This window comes from Drosophila erecta, unplaced genomic scaffold, assembly GCF_003286155.1.
Source record: "Drosophila erecta strain 14021-0224.00,06,07 unplaced genomic scaffold, DereRS2 tig00000021-arrow-pilon, whole genome shotgun sequence".
Taxonomy (NCBI): Eukaryota; Metazoa; Arthropoda; class Insecta; order Diptera; family Drosophilidae; genus Drosophila; species Drosophila erecta.
The window spans coordinates 331,521-346,244 of record NW_020825198.1 but is presented as its reverse complement, the minus strand read 5'-3'; the positions used below and the strand labels follow the sequence as shown (position 1 = coordinate 346,244).

At 42.7% G+C, this 14,724-nt stretch overlaps 2 protein-coding genes across 6 annotated transcripts; both read left to right on the top strand.

Annotated features, from left to right (window-relative positions):
* Positions 1 to 243: 243 nt before the first annotated feature.
* LOC6545427 (G-protein coupled receptor Mth2) lies at positions 244 to 10,427 on the top strand. 5 transcript variants are annotated; one of them, XR_003407686.1, is made up of 8 exons: positions 244 to 299; positions 1,210 to 1,470; positions 1,572 to 2,388; positions 6,606 to 7,369; positions 7,428 to 8,040; positions 8,101 to 8,295; positions 8,881 to 9,333; positions 9,638 to 9,692. XR_003407686.1 is itself a non-coding variant. In XM_026977132.1 (5 exons), exons 2-5 carry the CDS (start codon positions 6,616 to 6,618, stop codon positions 9,801 to 9,803), a joined length of 1,728 nt encoding a protein of 575 aa, XP_026832933.1. In that variant the 5' UTR covers positions 271 to 299; positions 6,606 to 6,615; the 3' UTR covers positions 9,804 to 10,427. The 5 variants fall into 5 exon arrangements, 1 of the variants encoding a protein (XP_026832933.1); XR_003407685.1 differs by lacking the exon at positions 244 to 299 and having other exon boundaries at positions 1,210 to 1,337; positions 1,420 to 1,470; XM_026977132.1 differs by lacking the exons at positions 1,210 to 1,470; positions 1,572 to 2,388; positions 8,881 to 9,333 and having other exon boundaries at positions 271 to 299; positions 9,638 to 10,427.
* A 463-nt stretch (positions 10,428 to 10,890) lies between these two features.
* LOC6545426 (probable G-protein coupled receptor Mth-like 9) lies at positions 10,891 to 13,369 on the top strand. Its single transcript, XM_001970976.3, has 7 exons — positions 10,891 to 11,900; positions 11,951 to 12,142; positions 12,197 to 12,430; positions 12,489 to 12,651; positions 12,710 to 12,913; positions 12,974 to 13,053; positions 13,115 to 13,369. The coding sequence occupies exons 1-7, from the start codon at positions 11,246 to 11,248 to the stop codon at positions 13,147 to 13,149; spliced, it is 1,563 nt and encodes a 520-aa protein (XP_001971012.1). The 5' UTR covers positions 10,891 to 11,245; the 3' UTR covers positions 13,150 to 13,369.
* Positions 13,370 to 14,724: the final 1,355 nt, after the last annotated feature.

The following is a 14,724-nucleotide window of genomic DNA, read 5'->3' as shown; positions in this document are numbered from 1 at the left end:
AAAAAGTAAACAACCTTAATCGATTAAGTCTGATCAAGTCAAGTTCGGTTTCTGATCAGCTGATCAGCCCAGTAGTAAGTTAGGCTTTACGCCGCTGGGGTGCGCATGGCCCTAACTTATGGTGAAAGTATCCGCTGGCGCATAAAAGCTTTCAATAAAATTGGTGCAGCTTTCCGCCACAGCATTTTGGACGATATGTGGCGCTTTGCGGAATTCCGGCAAAAGTGGAGCATCGCAGACGATGGGCTTCAGTCGCAGCGAATTCGACCGACGAAGAAGTTCACTTGCGGTTCAATCGGGTAACTTATCGGTCGGATATATCTCATTTGATCCGGCTAGTCGAGCTTATCTATCCCCAGCTGAGGTCCACTAAGCATATCTCTAAACAGTAATTTACAAAACAAATTTGTAGAGCCCGAAACCAAATATAATGAATCCGGCGCAAACATTGTGATTCAAACTTTGTGCTACTTAGTGCAAGCAAGTGAAAACATTGAGGTACTAAGTAAGACACTCTTAGGCAATTAAAGATCGCTCTTTGGAATGCTTCCCGTTCAAGGCCTCGATGTTCGGGAATCCGCGCCTCGTCGGGTTGCGAAACCAGAGGAGCTTTGCCGGATGCCTGTGATGTATAATGCGACTTTAATGTCTCGCCTCGGCCCACAACAAACAGTCGCGTTGTCTCTTCATGTATTGCCAATTGTTTCGTACCGATTTTCATGTTCAATGCTAAAACCAGTTTCTTATTTTCAAGTTCGCTGAAATGAAGGCAAGCAATTTTAGGGAATACCGCAGAAGCACCTAGAGTCTTCAAGCCTCGCCCGGAATCATTTGTCCCGTTCTTGGCGTGCAGCAGATTCAGTGCTATTATTTGCTATATTATTAATGTTTGTAATGTTCATATCTATTGTTTTTATCCATGAAGGTTTTGAAGACCAGCGTAATGGCTGTACTTGGCCTGTTCAAACACAGCTGAATCCGAACACGAGCTGTGTTTTGCTTAAACTAATTATCCGTTCAGTACGTGCTAATGATCTGTTTCCCATTTTGGAGACGTGGGATTTGGCTTCCTTTTAATGGCTCACATTTGCCGTTGTATTTATTTGTGCAACTCAATAAAGTAACACTTAGAGATGTAAATCGATAATAGCGGTCTAATAGGTCTATTGTGCTGCTATTTATTTGGCTGATTTTGTCGTGTATTTTCAGTCATATTCAGTTTGTTGCCGAAGCTCGTCTCTTCATTGTCCAAGGTCAACTGCGCACGCCTTATCAACAGATGAGTTTAGCTTAGTCCCCAGCAAAGAACCTATCATAATCACCTTCCTAAGAGTACGGTACGTTCTATTATGAAGCAGTCGATCGGCGAGAAATTGACCAGATCAAAACAAAGAATAATCTCTTTTACTCTTGCTGCAGGCGAGAGAACTCAGAGAGAGTTGGTTGCTCTGGCGCCCTGCTAATTAATTTGTAAGTACAGCAATTTGAGTCAGCTCCCGTGCTTCGCCCGGGGCCACTATTCCACTCAAGAAGTCCATTCATCGTCCGATAATTGTTTTGTTTGCCCACAGACACAATCGAGCCTCTGTTGGCACTCGATCAAATTTCGCATTGTTCGATTCGGCACTTTGTTTTGCCTGCCTTTCAATTAGCGCAGCGGTCGGCAAGCCACTCGGCTAACAGACCTCTAACAGAGCTCTGGTATAGGTCTGCTATATATCCGCTAGCTCCTCAGTTGACTTCAAAACGTCGCTGGTCGTGGGTGCGCTGCTCCGTCGGAACTGGGAAAACTCCATCGAAAACCTGCTATCATTATATCGGACCGCGAATTAAGAATGCCAATGTTAATTAATTCGTAAGCTAGCGTGTGATTTTGCCGGTGTCTGGAAACCCGAACAATCGTAACCGGTTCGCTGCCCGATCGCGCAGTGACACCCACCTTCCCGGGAATTCCCCAAAGCGAGTGTGTTTCGAAAAATATTGAGAAAGAGACGCGTTTTATACTTATTATGGATATGAGGATCTCTTGATTTCTTGAGAAACTTGTATGTGGTTACCGCCTTGAGCCACTGTCTCTTCGCAGGTCCAATTTGCATAAGTAAACCGGCTAAAAACACACAACTCGTAACGCAGATCGAACCTAAAACCGAAACCATGTTTCGTTAAAGCCTTTTCGCAAGGCGACAAAAAAACCGTAAACCCCAAAAGACTCTCACAGAGGTCCGACTGTTTTTGTTTACCCATCAATACCTGGCCAGTGTTTTCAGGTACTGATACTGACGTTCGTAAAATTCCCCACTGATCTAAAACTGGAACAACAACAACAGGAAGAACTCTGTTGCTCAGCAAACTACTTTAAGTGTCCACATTATTCACCACCTGAACTGGGTAAGTGCATGCCGACTACTGGGATCGTTCATATAATGGCTCTTAGCACTTCATTTTACAAATTATATTGCACCTATAAGGTTTTTTCTAGCGAAGGCGTCTAACGCAATTGCAAAGATTCGCACTTGTAAGAACGTGTACGATTTCAACCAATGGTCATAACAGTGTAATGGCAATTGAGTTTACGAGTTTGAAAAACTCAGATTAGAAATCAGATCTTAATACTACTAATTGCATGACAAATGCTGACTGCTGAACGCTGTTTACCCAACTGCTTCCACCCGTTGCAATTTTATTGAGTCACTGGGAAAATGGGCTATTATAATGAAATGGCTGGCCACCCCGCACAGAACGCACCTTGGGCATCCAATCGGTCTGAACTGTTTCTTTCGATTCAGAATTCGAATTTGTTAAATGTTGTTTACACTTTCGCACATTTGGCTGGGAATTGTTGTTGAAACATCTTGGAATATTGTTTATTGTTTGCTTTGAGGTTTGTTTATTTCACTATAATTTTTCCTGGCTTCTGAGTATTAAATTAAAATATATCACGCACCCCGGAGTATTATATAAACATATATAATACATGTCCAGTGTTTTAGCCATGAATATTAGCAAAGTATATATATGTACATGTTCTAGGTCACTTTACAAGTGCACTTGCAACTAAAGTTTTATTCAATTGTTATTATCATGACATTAGAGATTCGGGTGGGGCCAAGCGTATCCCGCTGTGCATTTATTTCCATGATTAGCCAAGTGCATGTACCAATTAATTAGCGGAATGATTTTGTACTTACCGAACAGTTTTTCCCGACGGCTCTTCTATCTTGACTTGTGTCTTGCCAAGAGATCTCACTTTTATAAATTATAACACATTAATCTCCAGGGGCTAATATGAACATTTCCCTTAATGTCGTGTATCCCACTACTTAGCCCTCCACAAACTAAGTAATGTACCCTACGCAGAATAGTCTAAAAATATGAATTGAGCAACCACTAGCAGGCATTTCTCTTTTCAAATGAGATTTAGATGGAGCATGGTAAGACTTTTGATGGGATCCATTAATTAGTCAATTCTTTTTGAAAACCATCATGGATTCGCTTGTGCTGTCTTCCTCGTTAGAACCGAGCTTTTAATAGAAATACAATACACAGAAAGTTATCAAGAGTATAGAAATAAGAACTTATTCGGGGTTCGCCCGGGCTATTCGGCGTTTTAAAATGGCCTTTGACCAATCGTTCATCAATACGTAGGAGTGCTAACAGACACCAATGCTGACGGCGTCTCGAGTTCCCGAACGGGATCTGTTGACTGTCGAGCCTTTCTCTCCCCTTGAAAAAGTCGAGTGCCAGTGGAATAATATTTGGCGAACTTGCCACCCGCCCACTCTAATGGCAATCAATTGATAGAACCGCCCGCCTTTGTTTACAATCCGCGAACAGCAGAGGCATCAGCATCGGGGGTCTAAAAATACTCAAGTTGGAATTTTCTCACCAAAAATTTTCGAGCAACAGCAAACCCGTCAATGGATTGGCTGGCTATTAAAAATTGTTTTGTTAAGTGTTTGTTTGCGGGCAAAAAAGAAAACTGGACCCTGTAACCTCCGCTTATCTAGAGAAGCAAAAAACCGCCGTAGCTCACCTCAGTTAAACTTTGGTGTGGTGACTTCAAATTATGGATTTCACACACGACAGTGTCTCCTGGCTTTGGCGATTAGTTTCACTTCTCATACGGACTGAAAACCGCGCGGCCCTCGGCAAGATAATGGGCATACATATGAGACATATTTCCAGGGACTTTGTGGCATACGTGATAAGCAGTAAAGTGGTTGAGTAAAAACATCAACGAAAAACCCAAGAAAGAAGACAGTTAGCATAAAAACTTAATCAAAAAAACGCGCAGATTATTATTTATGTGAGTTCAGTTCACTTGAGTTTAAATTCGTTTCCGTGTACTTTACAGCGCACATATATGGTTATTGTTTTGTTCGGTCATTTTCGATTTTAATATGTGAATGGTGTCGCACTTTGCTTAAATTGCGTATACGCCTTGTGACTTCGAGCCGATAAATTTTCAATGCGTTCTATGCCCAGGGTGTCGCATAAGTTAATTGGATTTTAATGGCGTTTAGGAGGGCTTAGAGCCACTGGATGACTCAGGGCCCCCGACACTCAGCCACATCCTGACCATGGACAATTCGCAAACTGTCATAATCAACCAGATAATAAAGGAGTCCAAAGCCAAAAACCTAAGGGGTCGCATAGCCGGTCATCTGTAAGTAAATGGTCCACGTATTTAACTAGAAGTGGGGATTCGCTACGATAAGTCACCCGCAGAGCATTCTGCACATATATATAAACAAGAAGTCATACTCTTTTGTCAGATATTAGCAGGCGTCGTTGGCAAAATGACTTTATCTTATCGGTTACCGACCACATATAAGAAATTTTATACGAGTCGGCTACGAAATCGAAAACATATCTCAAGTTCCCCACTGTTCTCCGATTAAAGTTCTTACCCATCAAACAGAATAGCAAAATCGTAACACGCTTCTCGCTTACTTGCGATAGAAAGATATTGGTTAACACCAAATCACTGTCTTAAATGTTTTTTCTTAAGTAGGGCGGGGTTCTGAACTTTCCCCCATTTCGCACTCCGCTACGATCAAATGTTAAACAATCAATCTGATTATTAGGATTGCATGCAGCGCTGTTTTGGATTTCTGGAGTCACTATTCGTCACAAACGTCATTACTCCGATTCGAATGTTTAATCTTTTCGTGCATTGATATTTTGACTTATCCTTATATGAAACTCTTCAGGTAAAAATTAATTCAGACAATTCAGCAAGAGTAATTGTTTGGCAATAAAAATATAAACAAACAAAAACCTTAGAAGAAATATTGCTTTAATGAAATAAGTTTGGGAGCACTCGCGAGGTCCAGGAAATTTTCGACAATCGGTTTATTGGAAAAGATCGCCGGCTATAAATCAATTTTATGGCAAATTGTTTTCATGATTTTAATGTTCCGCATGTTTTGATTATTTTTCAAACATCCGCAGCTCTCTTTCGCACATTAAATGTGGGCAGATATATACGATTGAATTTAGTCTGCTGAAATTCCCCAAGTGCATGTGCTCAGCGTTTAATTATGCTAATTTTCCATCGCAAAATAAGTGCTCTAGCATTTCCTCCCACCGCTGGCATTCATTTTCCCCATTAGCCAACTGTGCGGAGTTAAATGTGTTTGTCCTTCTCCGCCCGTTCGCCTCCCATAAATTCAGACTAATTTAGTGGCACACACGCCTGTCAATGCCGCAGGTTACCCTTCTGCTCCTTCCCCAAAGGCAAACAATCAGCGGATCAATGAATTAGTTGGTCCCCAAAGCCTAATGATGCAAGATAAGATAGCAGGCGGTATAACTTTTCGCCCTGGTAATGAATTTATGGACGGGCTCGTTAGCAGCGCTTCAAAAGTGGGCAGATCGGGATTGGATTGGAGTGAAGTTTGGGGAGAATGTCACCTCTATTGACAGACGATGGCAGTTACTATCAATTTAACACGAATCCATAAATGTTGGTTCAGTCTGCACTCCCTGCGTGGCTGACCTTATGATTGATGTCCCGCGGAGAATTTCCTTGTGGTCGTGGGAAGTCCTCTCCTAGTTCCTCCCCATGGGACACGTTGGCTGCTAATTGCTTGTGACGCTATCCTGTTTCGCCTCCTTAATTCATTTCGACAACCTGTTGTTTGTGTAGATCCTTTACTACTCGCCCCACTAATGGCCCATAGATGTAGCTCTATAGCCGAAATTAGTGAACTGGCTTAGATAACATAAAACGACTAACTAATCGGGAAATATGACTTAATTGGTGGCTTCACTTGCTAAGGGTTAATTGCTGCGTGTTGCGACGGATGTAACTTACGACTAACTATAATTACTATATTCACTGAATATTTCAACGTAACAAAATACACAAAATGCATGACCCCAAAAGAAGAAATAGTGAAATATATTCGCTTCATGTTACAACTATATTACATATTTCGTCTTTTCTCATTCCCCAGTCAGAAAAATGTTTAATTAAAATAATGTTGAAATATACTTCTTTGTCAGTCATAAGCTTTGGTGGAATTTGAAAGCAATGGATTGGGACTCACTGACTAAATAAATTAGTAATAATATTTAAATAATTCTTTTTCCATTTCCAGAACCACCATTATGCCGAAGAAAATCCAGCAGCCAGGCGGATCCCTCTATTGCGGAGTTACATTACTGGGCGTCCTGTGCCTGGTCGTGTTCCGCATGATTCCGGGGATTCCCTTCGGCACTTACGTGATGGCCGAGAGAGACCACTACCACACCATAGATGATCCTAATGTGCCCTGTAACTTCTACGATACGGTCAATCTGACGGGTCATCCGGTCTTCCCGAACGGAAGCTACGATTACTACGGCACAATAGTTCCTGCCGAATTGGTCGGAACGTACGACTACATACACAGTTCGCTAACGGAACGAATAGAGGTTCGGGAGCACGTGAGGGGATGCGTTTGCAAGTTCAAGTCTTGCCTGAATATCTGCTGCCCGTGGCGGCAGGTCTTTAACTCTAAAGTAGACGGATGCATAATAGACCACAACGACAACCGAACGTGGCCAGATCCGCCCATGCTCAATATAACCTTCCGCAACGAGTCTACGATATTGGTCAACATGTTTGCGCAGTTTGCAATCCAAAGCTTCCGACCCTGTCCAAAGATGTTTTCCCTGCAGCCAGAGGCCAACGATTGGGATGATTACCTGCTTTTTGAGAACGGATCCATGCTCCGTATGGACGATCAAAAGCTAATCAGGAAGAACGAGTTCTGCATGGTTCCGACCTACGTCAACGAATCGGACATGTTCTATACCATTCATCCGGCTAACTGTGACATGCAGGACGATCATAGCACGGTAAAGATTATCAATGCCTATGGTAAGTGGGACAATCAACTAAACTCCGTTGTATTAATACGATCTAATACGATCACCAGCCATGATGTTTTCCATTCCCTTCATGATGCTGACGATAGCTGTTTACCTACTGATTCCCGAGCTCCGCAACCAGCACGGCAAGAGCTTGGTCTGCTATTTAATTGGTCTCACCGTGGGCTACACCTCGCTTGGCTACGTGCAACTCTTTAACGTTGATGCCACGGGTGAAGTATGCAAAGTGTTTGGATATACAGCCTATTTCTTCTTCATGGGAGCCTACATGTGGCTAAGTGTCATCAGCTTCGACTTGTGGCACAATTTCCGAGGGACAAGGGGCATCAACCGCTTCCAGGAGAAGAAACGCTTCCTGTTCTATTCGCTGTACTCTTGGGGTATCGCCGTAGTTTTCCTGGCCTTCACCTATTGCGCCCAGGAATTTACCGATTTGCCACCAAAGCTTAAGCCAGGCATTGGGGATGGCGTGTACTGCTGGCTGGATATGAGCAACTGGGCAGCCATGATCTATTTCTACGGTCCCATTCTGGTGATCGTTGTTGCAAACACCATCATGTTCATAATGACGGCAATCAAGATTCACGGCGTGCAGCGTGAGATGGCCCGGATAATTGCGAGTGAGAACAGCACCAAGAACCTACGAACCGAGAAGGACAAGTGAGTGCCGTCTCTTCAGTTGTTCTTATCCACCTTTTATCGTGTTTGGTCCAACCCTAGGTTCGGCTTGTTCTTGCGCCTCTTCCTCATTATGGGCATCACGTGGCTCACGGAACTCATCTCGTACTTCGTGGGCAACGACAAGGGGTGGTCTAAGCTCTTCTACATCTCGGATCTGGCCAATGCTATGCAGGGCTTTCTCATCTTTATGTTGTTTGTGATGAAGAAGAAGGTCAAGCACTTGATCACAAACAGGTAAGTGTTGCTTTATTTTTAATACCACGATTTGTCCTGTCCCGTCCACCTGGGCGTTTGTCCATTCACACGACTTGTGACCCCATCTTGTGTGTCGTGTCTCCTGCTCTGTCCACCATCAAATCTGTAACCCCGACTATTCTCAGAACGATACGTGTCCGCAGTCTGCGGCAGACTGAGAGCGTAACGATGGGGCCGACTTCGTTTTCTGTGAAGCAGCGGTTTATGGACGCCTCCAACCAGATCCGCAAGCTGGTGGTGATCCGCAACGCCTTTGCCAATGGATCCACCAGTGGTAATCATTCACACGAAGTGTGAATCGAATTCGTCGATGGCAGTAAGCTGGTCCTATATTGCGCGGTTGCTCGTTTGTTGTGGCCTTCGCTAACCCGCGCTTTAATCGAGAATATTGACCATTTTCGGGCTATACACTTCCTTCCCTATTTCACGATCCTTAAATCTCTTGCACTATGATGGAAAACCCGTGGGAGATTATGGGAATACGTATGCACTTCGAGTCCTGACAGCGTGCAACCTCAGATTATTATATACCTTATATGTATGTTGTACTTATCTCGTTGTCAGACCGCTTTCGATATTGCTTAACTGCAAGCTCAACACCAACAGACACTGCCAGCAGACTAACTCTAAACCAGACACTAACAGCCAACAAAGCCCTCAATCTCCAGCCGCGTAACTCGGTGACTCAGTCCGGTCGCGTTTTTGTAGCTACTAGAAATACCATTCCTAAGTGCCCTGATCTAAACTTACACAAACTTATGTTTGCATCTACAATGTGTGTCCATATGTGCATGTGTCTCAACATTAATGTGATCATCATCGATCGCTATCCATTGAAGACTCCTGGAGAAAACCCGCTCAAATGGCTTGAGCTCGACCACTACATCGACTTCCATCACTTCCGACTCGAATGTGCAGCCGAGAAAGCTGCACCTTAAGGCTGTTGAAAGGGCCGGTGGCAAAACCACCAACCCGAGTCCGACCCCGAAGATAGACATCTAATCAAACTGGTCACAGGTAATCCTCCGGAAGTGGAGAAGTAGACAGTGTAGTTAACCCCAGTTGAAAGCGAACATTAGATAACCCTGATAACCTCTAACCTCTAACCCCTCGAAACTAATCATAATGACCATCCACTTTTGTGTCTTGGTGAAGGTAATCTGTTTTTATCCTATAGGATCGCTTTTTGTGTTTGCTTTCCCCTTACTAAAAATCCAAACACTCAATCGAACCAATTCTAATCAGATTTACCGCCATTGTCTATTCCACGCTGCCCACGCAATGGACGTCATAACCTCTTCACCACTTCACATGACCACAGATGCTCGAGTGTTCGCGATGGCAGCAACCAACGTCAGAGCCAATATTCCACCAAGACCACGTCGAGCAGCGTGGCCAATCTGTCGCTGCACGAGAAGCCATCGGCGGAGAAACCGCTAGTTATCAGCTCGAGCGTGGATCCGCAAAAAACCACCATCTTCCGCTGAACACAGCATATCCAGTTGCCATGGGCCGAGCATTGAATACACTGGAATGTGTGCAGATCAGGAAGGACTAATCGCACCAATATTCGTCTTGATCGTCCCCGGACTATTGCGAACACTTCGTTCCTTTCTGTTCATAAAGATCACATATTCATATTTTAGGACCACCTATTCCTATTGGAGATTATTCTCTAATCAACACATACGGATAGAACGTTATGAAAGACACTACTATAAGAGAAAGTCCCTATCCCCCAGAACTACCACGAAAACCCCTACCCGCCCCATTCTCTCTCTTTTTTTAATTGCCATGTGACCACGAACAACCTGATTAGTTGTATAAGAAAGTTATGCAGAGCCATGTTTAATATTTATGCATACAAAATTATAAGGTTCTCCATACATCTGCAGAGAGATCAAATTTGTAATTCACCATTAGCCTAAGTCCAAGGTAAGCACCTAGCATATAAACATACGTAATAGATGTGCCTTGTTAAAATGAGATCGATAACTGTATTCCTCTCTTTGCACATACGTACCATTCTCTATGTCTGCATAATCTTAACTAATGTAATACAAAAACTATAATTGTATTTCATGCTTAATAAAGCCAAAGATAAAACTGAACGAAAATATTTTTTCCTCAGCGCATCTGTTTGCAAAAGTCAATAGCCAATTTTTTTGAATATTCTTGAATATCGTAAACGATGTCTAGCAAGTTCACATACCCACAGGTAGCCGGGAAATGCACCCAAATTTGTAGAAATCAAAACTCTGGCAAAGTCGTTTGTATCGTTTGGAATGTCGGTTCGAAATTTGATTTTCTCTACGGTCTCAAAGACCATAAAATCCGTATATAAATAAATACTTCTTGGAGTTCTAATCAACTTCTATATCTATCTCAAGATAATTCTGGTAGTGGCTAGAATAGCTTAAATGCTTACCGCTTGAGGTATGAATGTGCAAGAGGCGAGCTGGTTGAGATTCCACATGGGTTTCTAGGAGGAGGGGCGGCACGGGTTGTGAGTCTCCCAATCGCTCTTTTTGCCGGCTGCCTGTGGTCGCGTCTGGTTTTGGGAACGGCTAATCAGTTAGTCAGTTTTTTATTCTTGGCCAGCATGGAGCGTCGTTGCGGTTGCCCGTTTGTCGTTTAGAGAGAGGCAAGACTAGCTGGGAGAGACTCTCCACCAGACTTTTATGTTTATGGTTGTTCTTTTTGGTGTTGTCTGTGTCGTTGTCGCAATCGCAGCCGTTTTTAGACCCGCGTCACATTCGTTGTCAATTTTGGGCTCCCATTGTTGTTGGTTTAGATTTGTGAGTCGGCGAGTGTGCGTGCATTGCTCAAAGCGAACGGCGATCGCTTCTCATATTTGTTTACTTAATTATCGAGCTGATCAGGCTGTGACGTCAGGTCGCCGAACGAATTGACCAAAAATCCAACAAGCATGGATCAGTCGGCCATGGTTTCGCCTTGGATCACTCTTTTCGTTATATGGCTCTCCGTGGGCGTAAAATCTGTGGAGATTGCCAATATAAGCCATCCCTGTGCCTACGCCCACACGGTCAACATTACGGATGGGTTGCGGATGAAGGATGGCTCCTACTCATATGCTGGAGTAGTGGTCCCGCCGCATCTGACTGCGGAGTACTCCTTCAAGGTGATCGATGGAGTGGAGTACCGGGCCAAGAAGCATCTACGCGGTTGCGTCTGCCTGCTGAAGCCCTGCATCAGTTTCTGTTGTCCGGAGAACCTCGTCTTTGATGCCAAGCACTGGAACTGCACAAAGCCACACCAAGTCCGGGAGTCCACTCACGTGGAGCTCACCTACGCGAATAGGTCGGTGGAACAAGTACGTATTCGCGATCGGTTTGTGGTGCGCACAGAGCTGGGTTGCCGAAACAAATTCGTAGACAAGAAGCACGAGAACTTCTGGCAATGGGACCTCCTCGAGAATGGAACGCTGCAGCGGGACAATCGCCTGTGGTCGACGGATGAGTATTGCTTTAGCCCGTTGGAGCACAAGCCTGAGCAATGGGAGCTCACTCCGCTCAACTGCGAACGCTTTCAAACGGGCTACCGGGTTTGGATTTACGCTATTTGTGAGTCGTGATAATAATTTCCAAAGATTTTAATCCTCATTCTCTTCTAGGCAGTATTATTGCCATCATCATAAACATTTTCATACTCTCTCTCCTTTGCTCTGTGAGAGATGCCCGGAAAAGCCACTATGGCCAGCTAATCATCTACTACCTGCTTTCCATGATCGTTGGGTACTCCCTGTTGGTCTACTTGGCCTTGAAGAATCCCATGAAGCTCACGCATGTGGCTTGCAGAAATATAGGTTGAGTAATTTTGTCTACTTCAACCGGATGACTTATTTTGTTATACCCCAAAGGATTTCTGGCCTACTTCTGCATCATGCTCTCCTTCGTCTTTCTGGCCATTTGCAGTCTTGACTTCCTGCTCAAATTTAAACAAATGTCTGTTAAGAACTCGGTGCGTCAATTGGGTCTTGCTCTGGCAGTCGTGGCGGTGATTGGTCTTCGTTTCTTGGTGTCCTTAGCCCAGGACTCCAAGCTGCCCAAGCACTTCAAGCCAGGCATGGGAGAAGATTACTGCTGGTTCGATGGTAGGTTAAAAAATAAAGTACCTAGTGAAGTAATGTCGAATTATCTATGCATTTTCAGTTCGCACCTGGGGCATTTTGATCTACTACTACGGACCTATTGCACTCCTCCTGATATTCACCATTGTATGCTGTCTCAAGGCCTACTTTTCCATTTACGAATTGCCACCAGATACTCAGTACATTACAGTACCCAGCACTCAACTAAAAATCGTCAAGACCCAGTAGGACCCCTAAAAGCAGCTTTTATTATGCACCTATTTATTTTTTATTTGCCTCCAGTTTCTATGCATTTAGCGCGTATATAGTGGGCGTGTTTGCCGTTTGGATCCGGGAAATTGTCGTATATATAATGGCCAGAGTGAGAGAGCATTTCTTCATCATAGACTTCTGGAGTGGAATTTGCATTCTGGGCCTGGCCATAGCTGGATTTATTCTGCTTCTCGGCAAGAATTTGTACGTCAAATCCTGGTGGGCCATTAATGTGTTAGTTAAAATACTCGAATAGAAGCTGGAATTCTTTAATTGGCCGACTTACTTTTACAGGGAATCAAGTCAGACAGATCTGAGTATTATTAATGGTCGTGTATACAAGTTCGATGAGAAAGGCGATCTAAAATCTTCAGGTTGGTGTTCATATTATTGCTTCACTTTATCTTCTTTTAACATTAATCTTTACCTTCCCAGATTCTCCCTATAAGCCGACAGTGACGTCCCTTTGAAAGGAACTGAGATTATTGCTTATCTGTGAACTCTGGTATTCATATAGCTTATGAATCATTACTTCTGTCGCGCACGGAAAAGTATAAATATAACAAGTGCCTCAGTACTCTAGCCCTAAGAAATAAACTTATGACGATGATATAAATCATTAAGTAGAACCCCACTTCCAGGTACTTTTCATATTTACAAAGTGCCAAAATATATACATATTAAAATTCACGTTGCTTGGAAAAATAATTCTGACTTCCATTAAAGTACAGATTTAATTTTTTTTCGCAATATTGCGATCGCAATAATTCCGTTTAGTGGTTTTTCCGGTAAGCGGATATGGTAAATCTTTCTGAGACTAAAACTGAGATTATTGCTTATCTGTGAACTCTGGTATTCATATAGCTTATGAATCATTACTTCTGTCGCGCACGGAAAAGTATAAATATAATAAGTGCCTCAGTACTCTAGCTCTAAGAAGTTAGCTTATGCTGATGGTATAAATCATTAAGTAGAACCCCACTTCCAGGTACTTCTTATATTTACAAAGTGCCAAAATATATTAACATTCACGTTGCTTGGAAAAATAATTCTGTGTTTTTTTATTAAAGTACAGATTTAATTTTTCTTTCGCAATATTCCGATTGCAATAATGTAATGTAAATCTTTCTTTCAGTATCGCTGGAGTCGGTTGACTCAGTGCCGTACGCCAAGACCACTTTTGTAGGCATGAATAGTCGCAAACATGCAACAAGTGGACATGGCAAAAATGCTTTTGTCATATCGATGGAAAATGACAAGACAAATTATGAAATGCAAAATATAATAAAAACATTTTTCGAAAAGTGTGGGCTTGAAAGTTAAGGCGAATTGTGGGCTTGGCAATCTTCTAAAACAAACTTGCGCTGCTCGTCTTCGTCTCTATAATCAAAAATTTCAAGCTTTTATAGCTTTCATTCACACATTACTGAAATGAAATCCCACTATGACCAAGCAGCCTAAACGGGTATGCACCGGATAAAAGAAGTCAAATGGATCAGATTGGTTGAGTCCACCTAAACCGATCGTCATAAGAAATCGAAGACTTTTAAAATGGAAATTCAAGTATCGATAATATCGTATCGTATATCGAGTTTTTCTGATAGCGATAGTATCAAACGAGAACAGAAACGAGAACCATTAGGCGCCTCGTGCGATTTTTTTCATCCAAACAGAGGTCACACTTTATTTTTATCGTATATTATACTCGCGGTTTTCAGGTTTGCGGCACACTTTGGTCAAACTTAAGCATTCACCTTCAAAAATAAACACAATTACAAACTGTGTAATATCGCGTATTTCAGAAAATACAGCACTTTGAAAAATGCTACCATATTTAAAATTAAATATTTTTAAACGGCCGATAGCTTTATGCAATCATTTCATTTGCCTATATTTCCTTAAATTAATTCGAGCGTGTCAAAACGTGATGACCCTAAATCTGTTCCTGTTTTAGACCCTTAAGTACACTTGAATACAGGTCTAGTTTTCTTGCACATTCTTATCTATATTATCTACGTTTAGGATATATATATTATGTATGTACA